Below are 22,502 nucleotides of genomic sequence, written 5' to 3' on the forward strand. Positions count from 1 at the left end.
CCGAAAGATTGAAAGACGTTTTCCTCTACTCCGAGACAATATTTTAAGTATCAAAACCAGTAAATGGGGAGGAGAAAATAAGCAAGTGTGGCTTGGACACAAGTATGGATCCTATACCACAAAACATGGTACTCAACGGTGGAAAGGAAGCACTCCACCCTTAGTCAGAACTCAACTAACATCCACGACTGGCTAAAGGAGGTATGAAATTTGTCTACTTCTCTGAAGCTCAAACTCTTTATTTGGAAGATCAAACATAGAGTACTACCAGTGGGAGAAAGATTAGAAGTAAGACAAGTTCTAACAAGGTCTAAATGCACACATTGTGATGGTTCTAAATCTATCTACCACATATTCTTCCAATGCCCATATGCACTAAAAGTGTGGGAATTGGTACCTTTCTCTGGCAGGTTTAATCCACTGCATCTTAACAACTTCGACTTAGAATGGTGATATATGGTGTTTTATACATCTTGTATATATGCTTTTAAATTGGTTTTCAAGTCTTTATCGAGTCCTTCTAGTCCTTTTGGAGTCATTACAGGTCTGGAATTGCATTGGATGGGAGATGGATCAGCTGGGACAAAAGAGGCAGAAGACAATGCAATTTGGTGGTTTTCACGCAGAACAGTCTTGATGACTGTTCCGGATAGCGGAGCAACCCGAGTGACTGTTCCGAGTGAGTGTTCCAGCGGCAGAGATTTTTTAGGAAACTACAATCATTACGGGATTTGCCCTAATTATCCTTATTTTCTCTCCCAGGCGCCTGTGGCTTTGATATATCATATTTTCTGTTTCTCATTATCATTCTACGCTATTCTAGATAGAAGAAAACCATTGGAGATTTTTGTGCTTTTGGATTGTAAAGGGAGAAGGCTCCATCTCTCTCACCATAGAGAAGATTATCCTGAACCCTCTTTCTATCTCTTTTATTTACATGAAGTCTTATTCAGAATTGATTTCTGTGTTTTCTCTGTTCATGGCTGAGTAGTCAACTTGCTTAGTCTAGGGTGTTCGGGTCTTAGATCCGTGAGTTAAACATAGATAAGTGAAACCATTGATTGTCTTCATTCATAACTGTTCTTAATGCTTGCATTAATCTGGTCGCTTAATGTTAGATCCTAGGTTTAACCTGTTCATTAACCATGTAATAGGTTGCTAGATCTGTTAAGAATGAGCCTAGCATCCCTAATCAGCGAAAGTAGATATTAGGGTGTTTGGTGAACCTATCGGACTTGATCTCTATTGCTTGCTGTCGCATCTTGATCCAAACGAGAGTTTAGGTATCAAGATCGATCAGCATAGGGGGCAGTTCCACGACAGTGGGCTGTTCTACTTGAGTGATCCGAGTTCTAGACTTGCTCTTAATTAAACTTGAATAATTGTTTGGCTCACACTTGCTTAACACCCGACCAAACCACCCTAGGCTAGCATTTTAATCATCTGAAATCTTTAATTAATCTTTTTACTTGCTTGTTACGAAATCAACTTTAAAACCCCCATATTGTTTTAGCTTGATATTGATCCCATAAAGATAAAGTGTAATAGTTGGTCTCTGTGGATTCGATCCTAAAGTGCTACATCGACATACCATTCGATTGTGGTAGTGTGCACATTAGGTTATTTGGTGTGCGTATACACGTAATATCAAATTGGCGCCGTTGCCGGGGACCATCTTTTTACCTTTATTTTTCGGTTATTTATTTAGCCTAAGACCTCTAACTTGCTTTATCCTTTTTGTTGCAGCCAATGTTCCAGGTGCATGACCAGTAGACATACTCGGAAAAACGCACAAGGAGAGTTAGTTACATTTACCAACCAGGAGCTAGCAAAGTTAGAAAGAACAAATCGTCAACAGCCAAGGCAAACTGACACCACTATGGGTGATCACGCCAATCAGGATGATCTCGCTGCAGCTATGACACTCATGCAGCAGCAGATGCAACAAATGCAGTAGACCATCCAAGCTCAGCAGGATGCTGCTGAACATGCTGCTCTCGCGCAGCAGGAACAACAGGCGCAGACTGTTCCAATCGGGCAGAGAAACCTTCCGCGTAACATCCCTACTACGCGCTCTGCCATTGTTCCTCCACTCTGCACCAGGCAGGACTTCGAGATCAAGCCTGCTTTGACCGGTCTAGTGCAGAGAAAGGTGTTCTCTGGTCTCTCTACAGAAATTCCAATGGAGCATATTGAGAGCTTCGAAAAAGTCTGCAGTTTCACTCGCGTGAATGGTGTTCCCCCAGACTACATCACGTGCATGTTATTCCCATTCTCTCTTGATGGAAAAGCTGCACGATGGTTGAACTCTCTCCCTACTGGCTCTCTCACTTCATGGGAACAGGTCCGATCAGCGTTCCTCAGCCATTTCTACTCTAAGGCGAGAACAGCTGCATTGAGGAACAAGATCACCTCCTTCAGACAGCTCACTGATGAGCCTTTCTGCGACATATGGGAGCGCTTCAATGATTATCGCAGAGAATGTCCTCACCATGGATTTGATGATGATTACCTCCTGAACATTTTCTATGATGAAGTGGACTGGAAATACCAAGGTGCTCTAAACTCTGCGAGCAATGGAGACTTCATGACTCAAACCACTGATGGAGCGTTTAAGCTGATTGAGAACATGGCTGCTAGCTCAGCTAATAAGAAAGAGGAGAGTGATTGCTCCAAGAAAGGGAACAGTTCTGACACCCAGAAGATAGATGAGCTAACTGCCAAAGTTGATCAGCTACTGAAAAACAACCATGGGTACGTCTTCAACATGGAGCAAGCTACGTCCGGGCAGATTCAGAACCAGAACCAGCGACAACCGCAGAGCAATCAGCAAGCTGTTCCAGCTAACGGGAACAGTCAACCAGATGAGCTGAATAGTCTGGGTATGATGATGCAACAACTGTTGCAGGGTCAGCAGGTTCAGGCCAAGGTGTTGAATCAGGTAACCACAGAAATTGACACCAGGATGGGCAACATGTTCACTGAGCTGAATAACAAGTATGATAATCTTGCGATCCATATAAGAAAGATCGATGTTCAGCTTGCTCAAATAGCTGAGAGTGTCAAGAGGCAACAAGAGACGCTCCCTCGAAAAACTGATAAAAATCTTAGGACTGAGCACTGTAATGCAATAGAGCAGCCGTTTGCTGAGACTGTTCTAGGCACAGAAGAGAACACAGAGCAGTCTGCTAGCTCTGGAGTGACTGGTCCTAGCGTACCTTCTGAAACTCCACTTGTGCGAGTCTATGTTCCCAAGGTTCCCTATCCTATTCCACCTAGACATCTGATGGATCCCATTAGTGAAGAGCAGCTGATTGGTTTTAACAAGATGGTGAGAAGGCTTCCTAAAGAACTTGCATTTGAAGATGCTCTGCAGATTCGTCCATTGCTCCAGTTCTTTAAAAACTGTAGAGAGACTCAAGAGGAGATCAAGGTCCTCTATACCAAAGCACTGTCTACACCAGCACTGAAGGTATTGCCTAAGGTTGATGATCCTGGAAAAGTTTATTTTCCCATGTTCCATCGCAGGAACAACCTTCAAGGACGCTCTTTGTGACTCTGGTTCTTGTGTGAATCTTGTCTCAAAGGCTATTGTAGACGATCTGGGTATTGGTGATGTTGAGCATTCTCAGCTGACCCTGACTTTTACGAACTCTTCCAGAGCAGTCCCATATGGAACCATCCGCAGCCTTAATGTTCAAGTAGGGGAATGCGTTGTTCCTGCTGAGTTTCAAATTGTTGAGATGAACAAGGATCATGAGATGCCTTTGATATTTGGAAGGACATTCATGGCTACTGTTGGAGCAACCATCGATATGTACAACAAGAGAGTCTGCTTCTCCAACATCAACAAGAAAGTTTTCTACAAGGCTGTACCCACCAGATCTTCCTCATCACACGCCTCTCGCATCTCAGTGTTTGATGTAGAAAATCTGAAGGTTGTTCCTGAGAAGGAGCATGGTGATAAGGGTGAGAGCAGACTGTTATTTGATGAAGATCCATGCACTGAACCTACTAAAATCAGAGGGAATTCAAGGGTGAAACAGAAAGTCCAGAAGAAAAGGGTCAAGGGAGATCCTACAATGACTTTGATACCTCTGAAGTGTGATGAGAACTCCATTGAGTATGAGGTAAAGTGCAAGGGTACCTCTAAACCGTTCTCCAAAGTCAGAGCTATTCTCACACATGAGCTGAAGGAGAAAGGGGAAGCTGCTGTGAAAGGGTTGTTGAGCAGGGTTTTGAAGCTGAACATGTCTGATTGTGGAGCTTGTTTTGGAACAGGCCCTCCTGCTCAACCCGACTGATCCCAGTCACCAAGTCAAGCTAGAGACTTACACCAAGCGCTTGGTGGGAGGCAACCCACTGGTAAGTGTAAATATAACTTGGTTTTGTTTACTTATTTTTCGTTTTAGTTTATTGAGTTTCAGGTCAAAAAGCAGAAAAATTTGAGATACTTCAAAAATTCTGGGTTGCAGAAACGGAACAACCTACCCCTTGAAAAGAGCGGTTGTTCCAGGCGATCATCTGACGATAGAACACCCATAATTTTCATAGAGCGCCTGCTCCACTCAGGTAAGTATCTCGACCCAAAAAAAAATATATATATATATATATATATATATATATATATATTTATTCTTGTTTTCTCCTTCTCTCTGATTTATTTTCACACCAGGGACGTTGTGAAGTAAGTCTGGGGGAGGGTTTTCGTCGTTTACTAACTCGTTTCTTTTTTTTTTTTTTCTTTTGGGTCAATTTGAGTCAGTTTTTATTGAGTCAGTCAAAAATTTGTGGGAATTAGGACCTTATTCCGTGTTGATCACTAACCACCTCGTGCTTTAGTTATCTTATTCAGTGACCTTAGCAGTGGCGAAAGACACACATGTGGACCTGGAACACCCTGACATATCTCACTTGATTTTCCAGAAGTTCTCAGCCGATCAGGTTACACTGGGTAGACTTAACTCCACCTTACTTGAACCTAATCTTGACTGAAATTCTTCTTGTTATGGGCATTAGATCAGGGAAACGAGAACACACTCAGGACTTTTTATCCTTTTTATCCATCTTGCTGATCCTGAGTGGCTAGCTCATCTTTAGCTAGTTCCCACCCTGCACCTTAGCCTTTATTCCACCTTCATGCATTTGTTTTTCAGTGTCATATGTGCAGATATGTGCAAAAAGGTCGGAGAGGAAAGGATCAACGCAGCCTGCTACTCGTTACTGCTGCAGAAATTCAGTCAGAAAGGAGAACAAGCAGATTAAGGGAGCAACCGCTCCATAACCAATGAACTGCGCAAGAGCAGAGGTGGAGAACCAGAATGGTCGCGAAATCAGAACCACCAGTGACACTCAGAACAATCATGTATTATCTCCTTCTTCGTCACATCACCATATCAGTTTTCAAAAAAAAAAAAAAAAAAAAAAAACGAGATTAATGTGATGGAGAAGGGGAAGAAAGAAAAGAAACATGGAGCCACTGGAAAGGTCGAGCAAGAAGTTGGTACCAAGTATTGAAGAGTGTGTAGAGGAAAGTGGAAAGCAGAACAATCAGTTGCATGTTCCGTCATCAGAACAGTCGCACCATATAGAGCAAAAACGAGTAGAGGCTGTGGACATCAATGGATCTATCATCTCTTGCCATTTTGTGTGATATCCTGCATCCTCTTCAATGAAATGGTATCCCCTAAACACTTTTAACTCCACCATTAAATAGCCTGTTCCACACCTAGACCGTCTACCCTGAATGATGCATGTGATGAGAAGCTCACGCTACTCTTAAATGAATGTAGGGAGTTCTGTCTCGATAGTGTTGCTTTTTCAGGTTTGAGATGAAGAGTATGGAGCCGATTTTTGAACAGCAGTCAGTGGGGTTCCGGTAAGGGTGTGTTGTCCTAGTTTTACTGCTTGTATGGTTCAGAGATTCGTGGTTAAAGTATGGTTACTGAGAATAGGAGAGTTTCCACACTTTCAAATCTTTCTCCCTGTTCTTGATACTTGACATTGTTTGAGGACAAACAAGGATCTAAGTCTGGGGGAATTGATATATGGTGTTTTATACATCTTGTATATATGCTTTTAAATTGGTTTTCAAGTCTTTATCGAGTCTTCCTAGTCCTTTTGGAGTCATTACAGGTCTGGAATTGCATTGGATGGGAGATGGATCAGCTGGAACAAAAGAGGCAGAAAACAATGCAATTTGGTGGTTTTCACGCAGAACAGTCTTGATGACTGTTCCGGATAGCGGAGCAACCCGAGTGACTGTTCCGAGTGAGTGTTCCAGCGGGAGAGATTTTTTAGGAAACTACAATCATTACGGGATTTGCCCTAATTATCCCTATTTTCTCTCCCAGCCGCCTGTGGCTTTGATATATCGTATTTTCTGTTTCTCTTTATCATTCTACGCTATTCTAGAGAGAAGAAAACCATTGGAGATTTTTGTGCTTTTGGATTGTAAAGGGAGAAGGCTCCATCTCTCTCACCATAGAGAAGATTATCCTGAACCCTCTTTCTATCTCTTTTATTTACATGAAGTCTTATTCAGAATTGATCTCTGTGTTTTCTCTGTTCATGGCTGAGTAGTCAACTTGCTTAGTCTAGGGTGTTCGGGTCTTAGATCCGTGAGTTAAACATAGATAAGTGAAACCATTGATTGTCTTCATTCATAACTGTTCTTAATGCTTGCATTAATCTGGCCGCTTAATGTTAGATCCTAGGTTTAACATGTTCATTAACCGTGTAATAGGTTGCTAGATCTGTTATGAATGAGCCTAGCATCCCTAATCAGCGAAAGTAGATATTAGGGTGTTTGGTGAACCTATCGGACTTGATCTCTATTGCTTGCTGTCGCATCTTGATCCAAACGAGAGTTTAGGTATCAAGATCAATCAGCATAGGGGGCAGTTCCACGACAGTGGGCTGTTCTACTTGAGTGATCCGAGTTCTAGACTTGCTCTTAATTAAACTTGAATAATTGTTTGGCTCACACTTGCTTAACACCCGACCAAACCACCCTAGGCTAGCATTTTAATCATCTGAAATCTTTAATTAATCTTTTTACTTGCTTGTTACGAAATCAACTTTAAAACCCCCATATTGTTTTAGCTTGATATTGATTCCATAAAGATAAAGTGTAATAGTTGGTCTCTGTGGATTCGATCCTAAAATGCTACATCGACATACCATTCGATTGTGGTAGTGTGCACATTAGGTTATTTGGTGTGCGTATACACGTAATATCAAATGGAAACGTCTCATCTCTGCAGTAGTCCTTCCTCCTATAGGTCCTGGAAACTGTCCCCTTTCCCCATGGTTTCTATGGGCCATATGGACTGCAAGAAACCAAAAACTGTTTCAAAACATAATCTTCACCGCACAAGAAACAGTAACCAGAGCTATTCGTGATGCAAAAGAGTGGGCGGCAGCTCAATTACCTATCTCACAAGGCGCAAAGAGATTTAATCCCCAAAAGAACAGACCAAGCTCTGATGTGATATGTAAATCCGATGCGGCTTGGAAGAAAGAGGTACAAGCAGCGGGGCTTGCTTGGAGCTTGTACAGTAATCAATTGGAGCGAATCAGCTCCCATAATCAACCTGTAGCGTTTGTGATCTCGTCTCTTTTGGCAGAAGGACTAGCAATACGTTCAGCGATGAAACACGCCATCGACCTTCGGATGAGATATATGGTGTTTGAAACAGACTCTTTGCAATTGGTGGCGGCGATTGTAGATAAAAGCAACTTCTCTGATCTCCATGGCGTCCTCTCCGATATCTATCTCTTGTCGATTTTCTTTGACTCTGTATCATTTAGATTTTGTCGTTGTGAGTCTTTCTGTTTTGAAGATTTCACTGCTAAGAAAACTTTCTCAGACTTTGTTGTGACCCAAACCGCTTAACTGGTTTGGTTTAAATTAATGCAATTTCAGTGGTGCACAAAAAAAAATATTCCTCATCTTGTTTGATATATTCAAAAATTAGACATATACTGAATTTGTCACATCGACTTTGACATGACTCATGGGGATGCTGATGCAGTGATGCAACAGCTTTGAAGTATACATATGCAAATTTAGAAGTATTTGATGATACACATGCGAGGCTCGAACTTATCGTTTAGTTATTATCTATCGAATAATTAATGGGACTATATTGTTTTTGTTTTTTTTTTGCAAAATGAGATAGTAGATGTTAAATAAAGAATTGTCTGATTGAAGTATTAGAAATATATTACGCCTTTGTGAAACCCATAAAATCCATACGAAGACTCTGAAAATTAAAGAGAAAGACTTGAAGAATAAGTTGATCTTAAGAATTTTTTAGCATATTTGTTTTAAAGGGGGAAGGGTTATTGGAACATGATTTTTGTGGACTTTCATTATTTTAATAGTTGAGAGGATTTTACAAATTAACTAGATTTAACAAATTTTATCAAATACTAGAGATTTTTTCCGCGCTTCGCGCGGATTGTATCTTATAAATTTATTTTATTTATAATATTATTTGTCGTTTTTTTTTACATTAACTTCTTGTTTTTCCAATGTTAGTTTTTCTTAAATTAAATTTTTATGTTTATAATTTTTTATTTTTCTTGTTGTAGATGGAGAATTATACTTTTTATTGATGGTTTTTTGTATATGATAAACTTTTTGAAATTTTAAAATAATGTTATATATAGTACGATTAACACATTAAAGAAGAGAAACATATTCAGGCACATTTTACACATGTTTTATATGCATAATTTTAAACATTATATATGTATATATTATAAGTTTGAAACATGTAAATGCTTTCTAAAGCTAAATACTTGTTTTGAGTTTACATAACTTATCGAAAGTTTTATATCTTTGTAAATTCAAATCACAGAAAAAAATATCAAAAAGTCAGTATAGATGGTTTTTTTGGGCTTTTAAATTAACAATGAAAAATTACATGAATCAGATAAAAACAGTTTTATAAACAACTGGATAAAATTTGACCGAACCAAAGATTTTCACACAATATGTTCTTTATTCTTCAAATTGCAAAGAGCATATAGGCACAAGAAAAAAAATCATAATTTTTGTTTTCACTTATATAACTTTTTTTCTCCTTTACGCACCGAGTTTATTACACTGCTATAAGCAATGGAGAAATCTATTCATATAAGATTCACATCTATGCATTTTGACAAAAAAAAATATAGCCTTCTTTAGTTTCAGAATGGCCCAACTTCAGTCATATACACTATATTTTCTCTATGATTCAAATCTTACAATTTTAATATATGTGCAGATTTCCATGTGAAAAAGCACGCACACCATCTATCATTCAACCTATTACTTTTTCCAAAGTAAACACTATAATCCTCGTTTGGTTAGCTCCACAAACTAATCACTTTGGATCAGTTTACTAAAAAATATGGATACTAATGTCAGAAAAGAATATAAACACTATCAACAACAAATATTGGCACAAGACTATTTGGTTCAAGGAACATATTCCACGTAATGCGTTTATATCATGGCTGGCTTTGCGGAGAAGACTGTCAACCAAGGATTGCTTGTTGCGTTGGGGGTTAAATATCTCAGGAACGTGCGTCTTTTGTAATCTGGAAATAGAGATTCACCATCATCTCTTCTTTGAGTGCTTTTTCTCTCGCTTGATATGGGAGCCTTTTGCTGCTGAAGTTTGGATTTCTCCTCCGGCTGATCTACACTTTGTTGCAGCCTGGATCAATCAACCTCGCGTCAACGCAGATGCGCATGCTACTCCAGTCATCAAGCTCTACTTTCAATCAGCCATCTACATGCTGTGGAAAGAGCGTAATGCTCGTGTGTTCACAGCTGTCTCCTCACCTTCATCAGTCATCCTTGCCTCTCTCGACCGTATGATGCGTGACCGTCTCCTCTCTTACCCGGCAAGTTCTTCTTTTTCCTCTTTTCTACTTCTTTTTATCTTTCTTGTATAAGACTTCCTTAAGTTTTTTTTTACCTTGAGTTGTTGTTGGTTGTTTTTGTTTCTTTGTTGTAATAAGTTGTTTAAAAACAACAGTGTAACCTTTCAGAAAATGATAATCTTAACATCTTACCCAAAAAAAAACAACAAATATTGACTTATTTATGTGAATATATATTTTATTTTAAATCATTATAGTGGACGAAGAAAGCACCATAATTTGTACAATAAATTTTCTTAGATTCACCTCATCATACTCACCATTTTACCTTTTTAATTACTTAATTTTACATGAGCTTCTTCACTCTTCCCGGTTATTTTCTCTTTATTTATAACTACAATATAAAGTTATAAACTATATATTATAAATTAATAATTTATTTACCTTTGAAGTCTAACAATTAAAAATAGAACATAATTCAATATAGATATATGATTCTATTAATAAATTAGCAGTTACAAATTTAAAATTTTTAGAAATATCAAAAGTCATATGTTAGTTAATTATCTTCTAAATAACATTTATTTCTAATTCTTTTTGGATGAAAATATTTTGGCTGAGGTGGATAGTCCCAAAAACCTTGAATTTAGTCTCTTTTATATAGTAGGATTTTACATAGACTTTCATTACTTGTCTATAGAATTCTATTGATTGTTATTAATTTTTAAAATAAGAAATTAATGGTGGTAGAAAAAAGGGAAAGAAGATCATTTTAATTAGGAAAATTCTTTTAAATAGTCATTTTTAAATTTTTATCACAAAAAAATTTTCAAAGAAAAAAATAATCAAAAAGTTTCATTAAAGATGCAAAAGACCATTATACGCCTTATTTTATAAATATATAAATAATAAAATAAAATATATTTTTTTATAATTTTGAAATATATGTTTTTAAATTTGAACTTTTTTACTAAAAAAATCGATTCAAAATTCTTTTTTTTAAGATACTTTTGAAAATACTTTTTAAAATTATTTTAAAAAATTAATATTTTTTCTATTTTTTTAGTTGTATATGTATTATGTTAAAGTCGTTATTGTATTATTTTATAAATATATAAATAATAAAATAAAAATATTTTTTTATGTAAATGTATTTTATTACATAGATTTCAAAACATTTATGGGTATAGATGATATTTTTAATGTTGAGTTTTATGGGTAAAAACAAAGAAAATTTACATTCTAATAACAATATATTTTAATCGAATCTTAAAATCAATGAAAACTAAAACTTTATAATAACAAAAGATTTTGAATAGAATTTAAAAGTTCTCATCCCAATAACAATCGATTATATTCAGAAAATTCACAAACCAATAACAATGAAATCTCAAAATTTAATTATGGACAATTCTCTCAAATAATTCTTTTTAGGTTTACCCTTTAAGAAAACCTATTTTGGCCATTTTCTTGACTGAAAGCTATTTTATGACAAAAACTTTAAAAAAAATATCATAAAGAGTTTCTCTTTAATTATTCTTTTAAAATTGTTGAAGAATAAGTTGTTCTAAAAAATTAGCAAATTCACAAACCAACTGATTAGATGCGTTTAAGAAAGTTAGCATTATTTAGTGTTAACATTGTATAATCACATCTATTATCACCAATGTTGTTCCAACACTTAATCAAATTTTAACCTAACAAAAATATTTTAAAAATTTCTACAGGCCGTTCTACGGTTGTAATTGTTGTTTTCTTTAAATTATAATATCAAAAACATTGTTGTCAAAAAAAAAAATAATATCAAAAACATTTTACAAAATATATTATCTCAGATCCGACAGATTTGCATTAATTACCCATTTGCAACGACTTTATATTGGTTACAGACCCAATGTTATTCATAAACTACTCTACAAGTTTATGGTTTCTAGAAACTACGAAATTGTTGTTGATGCTAACTATTTATGCAGCAAGATCAATTTTTCGGCTCAAAACTACCACATTTGTTTATTAAAAATACCACAAAGCATTTAAGAAATATTCTTGAACTTTTATTAAGGCTTGTCGCGCGCTTGCATGCAATCTTTTCAAAATTTAAAGGAACCTTTTTTAAACCAAATTGTCATAGTTTTGGGATATTGCTTCATAGCTTATATGGAAACATATCCTATAAATCCATAAAAAAATTCAGTGTTCAAAATATGTAGCAAATTATAATTTTTAAATCAATGTAGAAGATGGCAAAATATAATTTTTACTACTGATGACTGCTACCAATTTTGTATTGATCGCAAATTTATAAATAAAAAAAAAGCATACATGTAGAACAAATAATTATAGAATTATTGTGTTATTTAGTGGCTAATGATCACAAATTAATATATGATATTCTTATTTAATCATTACAAAATACTGTATAACCTCTTTAAATTAATACTCTATAAATTAATATATACTAAAAATCTCTATAAAATAATACAATTTTATAGTCCCAAATTGAGTTTTTGGTTCAACTAGTATATCGATAAATTAATATTTTTATAAATTAATAAAAAAATATAGTTTTGGTGTAGTCCCAACATTATTAATTTATAGAGGTTTCACTGTACTGTAGTACAACTTTTCGTCGGTTCATGTATATATGCAATTACAAATATGTTGCAATTTGTGATAAATTTATATATATATATATATGTAGAGAGACTACATGGGAAGAGTTAAAAAAAAAGAAGCATGCTTGAACCAACAGAGAGTGGATCCAAATGTTGCTTTCCAGCTTTACCAACGTATCACCCACATTACTGCCACTGCTACATAAACTGAAGGAGAGAGAAATTGAGATACTGTGATGATGATCATCATGATATATCGATGTCTATGATAAATTGATGATGATGGCTCCGGTATGCGTACCCTAAGAGCTGTAGCTAGCTAGGACCATGGATACATTATACATATCGGTGTCTTTGTAACTTGTACGTACGCAGAGCATGGAGTTTACTAAAACGGAGACGTTTGGTGGGTCGTAGTGGGGTTAGTGAATTTGCAAGTGGGACTGAGTCTATGTGTTATAGGATATGCAACATGCAAATGGTCCCCTTCTGTTCTCTTTTTTTATTAAAATAATTTAGTGTCTACTAAGGAGGAAACATCCCTTTTATAGATTCACACCCATAAAATGCAAGTTTCTCTTTTATTTGATTTCATGATCTACAGTATTCTGAAACTGTGGAAAATGTACATATATAGAATGTGTGCTCCGAACACTCCTGGCAAATTCGTCACAATATACATTATCATGCTCTGAGTGTACGTATTGGTTGTTAGTTCATGTAACTTTTTTTTGAAAAAATTATTGCAAAGGCGACGATGGTATATAATAGAAGTCATATGATAAATAAAGTGTGTATAAAGTTTAAGAAATACAAAAAGAACATATATAAAAATGGTTCTTTTGTAATCCACTTCTTTTGATATATGAGAGATTCGTTTGAGTGTACATGTGGCCTTTCAATCGAGCCTATTCTGTCTGTATCTAGGCAACCGCATTCCACATGTACCTTTACAACAGAGAGCTTCTGTAATTCGTTTTTAATATAATCACAAAAAATGAAGCACAACCACATATGGGCTGTGAATATATATACAAACAAAGTCTCATAGTATGACGTCTTTGAGTCCAAGAACAAATCCATGCGAACTTTATAATAATCAGCCTAGGAAGAGTTGGATATGAGTTTCAAAAACACATTAACTGGTATGAGAGCCGGTTGGCAAAAATCTGCAAAAAAAAACAAAAACAAAAATATACTCGTCGATTCGAGGAGTGACTTCAGTAGGAAGGGGACGTATGTAGCCGAGATCAGTCAAAGATCCTGAAAGCTTCGATTGTGGGAAGATTAGACTCATTGTTCTTTAACGTGAAACTTTTAAGGCTAAAACTGAGATTCATAATTTATGATATTAACAGATCATTTATGCTCGTGCTTACACCTGTAAGCATCAGTACAACTTGCTTCTTGGTAAACAAGAAAGCATGTCTGATTATTTCCTCGTGAGTTTCCAATCGACAAAAACATAACATGAATATAAGCTGAGCTTACCATTGCTTTCCAGATTGTTGACTCGATCATTGCTTTATTCCGAGTGGATTTCACTAGAAGATGGGAACTTGCTGATCGCCAGGTTACATTACGTAACATAAAGCATTAACAAGATATAGCTGTGCTAAAAAGGTGGAAAGCTTCTCTGCTTTTCTCAAGAAGGTTAGTTTCTGTGTTGCAGCAAAAACTAGCTCAGACGCTCTCAAGGATAATCAAAATTGCAGAGGAATTCAATGTTGCTGTCTACATGACCAACCAAGGTTTGCTTTACTCTAGAAGGGAAGGATTCTTTTATTGGTTGCACTAACCCGATAAGGGGATCATCTTTTGATATGATAATTGAAGTGATATAGGATCCAGGGGGTGGAATTAATGTTCATATCAGATCCAAAGAAGCCAGCAGGTGGTCATGTTCTTGCTCACGCAGTCACGATCAGTCTCAGTTTCAGGAAGGGCAAAGGAGAGCAACGAGTCTGCAAAGTCTTTGACGCTCCTAATCTCCGGAAGGCGAAGCTATATCCTTTTGAAAAAATAACACTGAGAGTTCACTTGATTATTCATTACTTTCTTGTTCCCTTAACAAAATAATCACATTTTCCAGATTACTCCCGGAGGGAGGCGTTGCAGATGCCAAGGGCTAAAGCCACCCTACAGGAGTAGAGATGGCAATTTTGGACCTGGACCACATGCCTTTTCCATAAAGGAGTGCTACGGGGCAGGATCGGGGCGGGGTTTAGTAAGCCCAAAAAGAGAAAGCCTCGCGGGATGGGTTCTTTCGGTATTAGGCCTTCGGTGCGATGGGCCACCAGTGGACCGCATGATAGTGAAAACCCGCCTAACCTTAGGCTTTTTTTGTTGATTTTTCAACTGAAAATAGAAAAAAACGAGAGAGACTGCGAGGCTGGCGATCTAGTTTTGATCTTCACCGACAAGCTATGGAGCTCCGGTGATGGCGGTTTGGTGTTCGATGATTCTTCCGGTCTCCCATGCGTCTTTGATTCTTCGAGAACTGTGCGAGCTCACTTTTCACCGAAGAAACTGATGGAGCTCCGACGATGGGTTCTTCAGCGATGGTGCTTCCAGACTCTTCTTCCTACATGCATGTCACAGGTATTGAAAGATTGAACATATTTTGTGTTTATAATAAATTTTTGGATCTAACTATTTTTTTAGGTTGTTTCTCTTCGATCCACCACCGGAGCTTCTCTTCGATCAACTACTGGAGATTCTCCTTCGCTGCATGCATGTTCATCTTCTTCTCCTCTTCACTGAACGTGTACACAATTCTTCATATTTCAGGCTAGCTAGACTGATGTTTAGTTGCAATTGTCTTTGTCCCGGTTAGCTTGATGTTTAGTTACATTGCTTTGCAAACAACAAACTAAAAAGTTCTGCACCATTTAACTAAAGAACAACAAGAAACTACTTAAAACTACGATTGTAAACAAAGCCATTTAGATTCTAATTCAAATTTGCATCTACAAAGCGTACTGATCATGAAGTTTAGATGGTGCAGGCAATGGAAGATCAGACGTCCAGTGGGCTGACCCGCAAAGGCCCATACATATAGCAGGCGGGTTTGGGCAGCCATTTCGGAGACCGGCCCGTGCAGGTCTGACCCTCCATGATTCGCTTGAAGCCATTCTCGCTGCGGTCCGGGACGGGACTGGACAACTTTTTTGCCATTTCTATAGAGGAGCTCTTTATTATATCATCTTACATATGTTTATTTTTTACTTGTTTATTTCTATTATGTTTTGACCCACATGACTTTACTTGGGAAGTTATTTCACTACTTGTGACTGATTTATTACTGTCATTTTTATGCACTGAAACATACGTGTATAAGTCTTTATTACTAGCCCGCTTATTGTTACCACCAGGTAGAGCTCCAACGCAATAAGCAAGTTTTAAGAGTGAAAAGATGATTTCTAAAATATGTGGAAACCCAGCTAGAGAGACCAAAAAAGTAAAAAAAAAAAAACAACAAAGAAGCCTTTCCAGTGAAAACAACTCATAGCTTACAAAGAAGCCATCAATTTTATTATTCATCGATGCTCTATGGATCAACCAAAAAATCAAGCCATGAAATATGGTCTAGTTCATTAGAGATGAAATTTGTTTCACTTCCTTTTCGTTTTTTTTTTCTTTTGTAATTTTTGATACAAATATGATAAATTTTTTGGCATACGACAAATATGTACACAATGTCCTTTTATGTCGCATTTGTCGCAAACATTTCAAGATTTCTTTCTAACATCCCGACTTTTTTTTATTTTCGATGAAGTTCGCAGTAGTTCTTTCATCATAAGGATAAAATCTTCGTTGTCGCCCTTTTCCACAACCATGATAGCGGTTTTTACCGTGTCCATGTCCTCATACCTCCTAATTATTATAACTAAATGATGCAACATTCACTTCAGAGAACAAATCAGATTCATTAGGACTAGCATGATGATTCAATGTTACAACTTGATTGCTCCGCGACAAGGAAAACTTACATCAACTCCAAGTACTAGGTATATCCATTCGCCTTGTATTTGCTGCATGACTACATTTTCACGATCGAACATGAAGAGATTTATCTCTATCATAGCATCATCACTTATCTTCTTTCCACGTAACATTTTCCTTGATGTAATTCCGAACATCCCAAAATTATATCCACTAATACTTTTGTAGTCCTGGAACAAAAATTGGATCGACTCGTGTTTGGATTTCGGTATAAGTTCACATATCTCTTGTAATCAAACCTCTCTTTTGAACATTGCCAAAATATCTACATGATCTTCTTTCTTAATATATTTATCGTTTAAACCATCATGTATGTAGTTTCTTAAAAACATCATGTCTTTTTCCTTTTTCTCATACGACATAGTTTTCAATTTATTGATGGTTTCTAAAAGTTCCTTTCCTCTTAGGTCCATTTTTACACTGACAGACCATGTCATATAATTATTCCCAGTAATATCAGCGACAGTTATTTCGAGCTTTGTTAAATTCTACATTATAACTGGATTAATAAAATAGTAATATAAAAATATAATAAAATCATAATTTGAGTGCATAGTACACCATATTGACTATTTTATATTTATGAATTCAAAGCCTTCCTATACGATCCGAGGAGACAAAGTTTAACATGTTGATCATTTCATATTCATGGAGACAAAGCCTACTATGTGATCTTTTAATCGCGAAGACATTGTCTATTATAATGAGAAATCAGGAAAGGCAACACAAATAATAAACGTAGAAAGTAAAGCTATCACTCTGAAATAAAATTAAATAAAGTAAAATATATTGAAACATAAATTAAATCTCAGCTCGTACATGATAAGAACGCTCGTCATGATAACATGTTAAAACTTATATGAAAGATACATTTATGAAATATATATTGTATTTATATTTGACATGTTATTAATATATATTATTTTATGTGTGGTAGGAGAAATATCAACGACAAAGAGACTTTATCATAGGGCTGGGAAAAATATCAGTAAGTTTTAATTTGATTTGTTATCTGTTTTGTTTCAAACTGAAAATTCGGATATCCGTAACCTTACAAAACTAAACAAATATTAATATGAAATATTCAAAAGAAACAAATCAAATTAACTTTTTATTTTAGGTAAGTTTTATAATATTTTTATTTATTATATTAGTTATTAGAATTTTAAAAAGAAAATAATTTTATATTTGTACCAAAATATTATTATTTTATATTATCTTTGAATTTAAATTTATTTTTAAATTTTATTTTATTTGTACATATCGAATAAGATATTCGTTTAAAAATATAAAAAAAATTTGGATATCTTGAACACCGAATATTCGGATAACTACAGATCGAATCGGATAACTGATTATTTGGACAAAACAATTCGGATCACAAATATCTCAAAACCCGAATATTTGACCCGTGCCCACCTCTCATTTGTAAAACACTTATTGCTCTTTCTATATTATATATCTCATATTTTACAAGAGATGTTACTATATCTAAGAAAAAAAGAAAAGTATACTCAATTATTTAAACGGCTAAGAGAATAAGACAAGGTTAATAGGATAAATCTTATCCTCTTTAATAAATAAGCATTATTTAATATTTTTGGTAATAAACTATGTTGCATGGAAACTCGGTTGAAGGTACGTTTCACGTTTCGGAAACGTTTCGGAATCGAAATCTTTCGGAAACTCGTGGAAACGCATTGGAAACTCGTTTCTTAAAAATCTCAGTTTGAAAACTTAGTGAAACTTGCGTTTCTATTTTGGAAACTCGTGTTTCTGTTCTGGAAACGCTAAAACTTTTCAATTAGTTATGATTTGTTGTTATGATTTTTATTTTAGTTAAACTATTTAATATTTAAGTACTGGGCTTTTGTTATTTTGAATTTATTATATGATTTTGATGTTTAATAATGACTTATTTTTTTCGTACGATTAAATAGAATGGATATTTGTTTATTTGTATTCTAAGATATAGTAAACATAATAAAATGAATGAAAATATTAATCAGTTATATATATATATTTATATATATATATATTTATAGACGTTTCTAAAATGTTTTCAAAGCATAAAAAATCAAAAATTACGTTTCTACGTTTCGAAATGTTTTGTTTCAACGTATCCGTTTCCGTTTCCATGCAATCTAGGTAATAAATGTACTTAAGACTGTTTTAGTCATTTAGATGATTTTATCGAAAACAAACTAATTTTAGTTCACTAAACCATTTTGAACAAAATTTTGGTCAAAATTTTGTCATTAATTACGTACCGACGAAAAATTGGTTGGTCCTAAATTAAAAACAGTTTGACCAATAAATTTTGATAAATATTTCACTAAATAAAAATTGGTTTTTAGTGAAAAAATATATTACAGATTATTTTAGACATTTCTCCATAAGAATATAAAAAAAAATTACCAATATTTTAAAAAATATTTATGGTATGCCTATAAAGAGCGCAATGTTATTACAACCCCAATTCAATTTATAAAAGAAAAGTGAAAAGAACAGAAGCATTTCCAAAGCAAGCAATAGTGCAAAAAAATCTTCTATGGACGGTCCGGGGAATAGCCGCCTTAAAATCGTCAGTCTCGACACCGAACTGTCCATAGAGACTATTCCTAATGAACTCATCATCGAGATACTCTCAAGAGTACCTGCGAAATCCATCGCAACTTGCCGCCGCGTCTTGAAGGAATGGAAATCCTTACTTCTTACTCCAGCTTTCACAGATTCTTTTCTAACCATTTCATCAGCGCAGCCGCGTATTTTGCTCACCTTTAAATGTAGCGGTAAGTGGCATTTCTGTACAGCTCCTCAGCCTCAACATCTTGATGAAGAGTTAAGTGTTGTAGAAGCAGATTATCATATGAGATTAAATGGAGGTTCGGGACCCGAAAGTTGTCTATCTGTCCAGGGATTTACGTGTCTTATCGATCGACCAAAAATAATGGGAAAGTACGAAAGGGTTCCTGTGATATGTAACCCTTCCACGGGTCAACACCTAACTTTACCCAAAGTTAAAGCGAAGAATTCTGATTTGAGAACCTTTTTTGGGTATGATCCCATCAAAAAACAGTTCAAGGTTCTGTGCATGACCGTGACAAACTACAGAAAACAAGTTAATTCCAAGGAGCATCAAGTTCTGACGAAAGGGAAGGGAAGACTATCCTGGAGAAAGATCATATGTTTGTTTCCGCATTATCCTGAACGTGAGAGAGATGGGATATGCATCAACGGGATTTTGTATTACATAGCTCGGTCGGACAAGACTTGTTTGATAGCATCCTTTGATGTTGGGTCTGAAGAATTTAGACTGATAAATATGCCGGAGGGCTCTAACTTAACTTACATTTCGGCTTTGGTGAATTTCAAGGGAAAGCTATGTGCTGTGGTGGTGTATAGTGGTAGTCATGGTGAGTTATGGGTTCTAGACGATACCCAGAAAGAGAAATGGTCCAAGCATAGCTTTGATTCCCCAAATACAGATTTTGAGGAAGTAAAGTCAACATGGGCTACTGATACAGGTGAAATTGCTTGGGTCCTAAGTCGTTGGAAAAATCCATTCCATGTTTTCTTTTACAACCTGGATAGCAAGTGTGTCAGAAGAGTTGAAATTAAAGGAATTGATGATAAGGTATTGCTGGGTAAAGATCGTGTTATACAACATTTAAGTGTTACAAGCTATGTTGAAAATGTTATGATTCTGTAATAACTTTGGGTCTAATCCCGGGTTTGGTTCTAAGTGTTTGATCATTTCTGATTTGTATAATAGTTCAATGAATGTTTCTCCGTCTTGGTTGTTGCTTATGGATATTGTCTTGAATTTATCTGAATTTCTTTTTCTAATTTGACTCTCTTTCAATCTGACTCGACTCATGTTTTGTTTTTTATAAAAAAAAATTATACACTTATGTATCACTACTAATCACTACATAGAAAAAGATGATAAATTTTTCATAGGAAATTTCACAATAGTAATTTTACTGCTATTTCTTTGGTTTAATTTGCTTGCTAAAGCGTGTTATGGCGAGCGTGAATGCTTTAAACAAGCCAACAATGATCATAGCAGAGAGAAGAAGCAAGAATATAGTAAGCTTATCAAGTTTCTTCATGTTAAAACATAAGTAAACTTAAGCCAATAAAGATTGTAGACACTGGAAACAAAATAAAGGAGGTCTTTTAGCTATTAGGGTCTTAATTAACTAACACTTGTTTATGATTGTGTTTACCGATTCCAAGACAATAAAAAAGGAGATAAAACCTTGAAATTATATGTTCAAACTCTGTTGTATGCAACCGACTTGCTGAAGAGCTTGCGGATGTAGAGAACCTGAAGACCACTTGCTGCTGCTAGGAATATATACTCTCCTACTGTGTAGAATATCACTCGCTTTCTCGTGCTCTCATTTGCTGCACCAAAGAAATCCAAAAAAAAAAAAACAAAATCCATCACGAAAAGTAATGTCAGATCGTAAAGGTTGTATCTTTTGGGGTCAAACATAGGCTCTAAAGTTATTCTGCATCTGAAAACGTTCTTCATATCGCGGGAATAAAGTTGATTTTTTTTTGTAAAAATGTAAAAGATGAATGGAGAAAGACTCACTATGACGGTGACGGGTATCACGTGCTTTCAAATACTTTTGCTCAGAAACAACAGACTCCAAAGCCTCTCTCAGCTCAGCTATCTTAACATTCACCGGGTCCAAATGCTCTGAGAAGCATTCAAGCAAACAGGAGAGAAACACAGCATCAACAACAAGAAAACACAAAACAGTCCCAACTCAATGCTCAATATAAGGAGGATGAACTGAAACAAACCGTCTTTAGCTAAGTCATGCTCGTTGGGGATATGACCAACGTGAATGTAGAAGGAGACAGTTTCAGGAGTAGAGTAAGGGTTGTGGAAACAAAACTTGTACATTCCACTTCTTGGTGCCTTGAACTCAAACTTATCTCCTGATGTTCCCTTCAACGTATGTACTATGTTCCCAGCAGGTGACGTCACCTATATCAACAATCCAAACCATTAAACACACTTTATCCAAGTCAATCAATTATCGAAAAATTCTACAAATTTCGATATAAAGCCTACAAATTTCAATACAAATTATACAATTTTGATTCCAGTCGAACTTTATCTCGAAATTCAGATCCGAAATCAGACAGAATAAACCAAAATCGATCGAAATTCAGACACAATCAGTCTGAAAATTTCATGGTAATAACTAATAACATATCAACCAAACATTCACAACATCGAAAGGAAATACATCTAAACCGGGATGATCTGATCTAAACCGGGAGAATCGAAAAGATGTCTCACCGTGAAATCCAAACCGGGATGATCAGATCCCCAGAAGATATCATGGTCGACGACGACGAAGTTTCCGGAGACGTTATCTCCTTCGTAGAGGACATACTCTTGTACGCATTCATCGTCGCTAACAGTAACCGAGAGCGATGAGATTCGCTCGATCGAGCTAAACAGTATCAGACAGACCAATACAAAGACATGGATCTTCGAGCTCCGCGCTTGTCTTCTCTCCATCTAGATCTTTTACTCTCTCCTTTGGATCAAAATTTTCCGTTTGTTTCTCGATAAAAAATGCGTAGGGCGTGGCGTGGAAGAAGACGAGACGATTTAATTGCGTTTAGTTGAGTAAACCAGAAACCAAACCGGGTTAATGATGAAACGGTGACGTTTGGGAGCGGTCAACTGATTTGCCTCTGGTCTTTAAACATTAGACTTTATGATGGGCTTACCTTGATATTTGAAGGGACAATTCTCCTACATAAACTATTTTCAAGTTTCACAAAAATAGATCACAAGAAGAAAAATGAATATAGATATATAAAAAAATAAAGAAAAACAAATTTTTTTTAGAATTTTTAATTATATATTTTTAAATTTGAACTTTTTTATAAAAAAATTTTCCTTTTTTTTATTTTTTTTTCGAATTTTTTTTTTATTTTTTTTCAAATTTTTCTTTTGTAATTCAA

General features: G+C 35.6%; 2 protein-coding genes and 1 non-coding gene across 3 annotated transcripts; 1 reads left to right on the plus strand and 2 right to left on the minus strand.

Moving 5' to 3' along the window:
- Positions 1 to 2,392: 2,392 nt before the first annotated feature.
- On the minus strand, positions 2,393 to 2,499 carry LOC117134465. The gene has a single exon (XR_004458650.1). It is a non-coding gene; the product is annotated as a small nucleolar RNA R71 (small nucleolar RNA).
- Positions 2,500 to 10,375: 7,876 nt separating this feature from the next.
- LOC108871985 (putative F-box protein At1g46984) lies at positions 10,376 to 20,327 on the plus strand. The gene is made up of 2 exons (XM_033291392.1): positions 10,376 to 15,095; positions 15,159 to 20,327. Exon 2 carries the CDS (start codon positions 19,051 to 19,053, stop codon positions 20,209 to 20,211), a length of 1,161 nt encoding a protein of 386 aa, XP_033147283.1. The 5' UTR covers positions 10,376 to 15,095; positions 15,159 to 19,050; the 3' UTR covers positions 20,212 to 20,327.
- Positions 20,328 to 20,578: 251 nt separating this feature from the next.
- Positions 20,579 to 22,124, minus strand: LOC103868964 (transmembrane emp24 domain-containing protein p24beta3). Its single transcript, XM_009147007.3, has 4 exons — positions 21,826 to 22,124; positions 21,321 to 21,507; positions 21,106 to 21,213; positions 20,579 to 20,912 (listed from the first exon to the last, which is right to left on the minus strand). The coding sequence occupies exons 1-4, from the start codon at positions 22,048 to 22,050 to the stop codon at positions 20,779 to 20,781; spliced, it is 654 nt and encodes a 217-aa protein (XP_009145255.1). The 5' UTR covers positions 22,051 to 22,124; the 3' UTR covers positions 20,579 to 20,778.
- Between the last annotated feature and the right edge of the window lie 378 nt (positions 22,125 to 22,502).

This window comes from Brassica rapa, chromosome A05, assembly GCF_000309985.2.
Source record: "Brassica rapa cultivar Chiifu-401-42 chromosome A05, CAAS_Brap_v3.01, whole genome shotgun sequence".
Taxonomy (NCBI): Eukaryota; Viridiplantae; Streptophyta; class Magnoliopsida; order Brassicales; family Brassicaceae; genus Brassica; species Brassica rapa.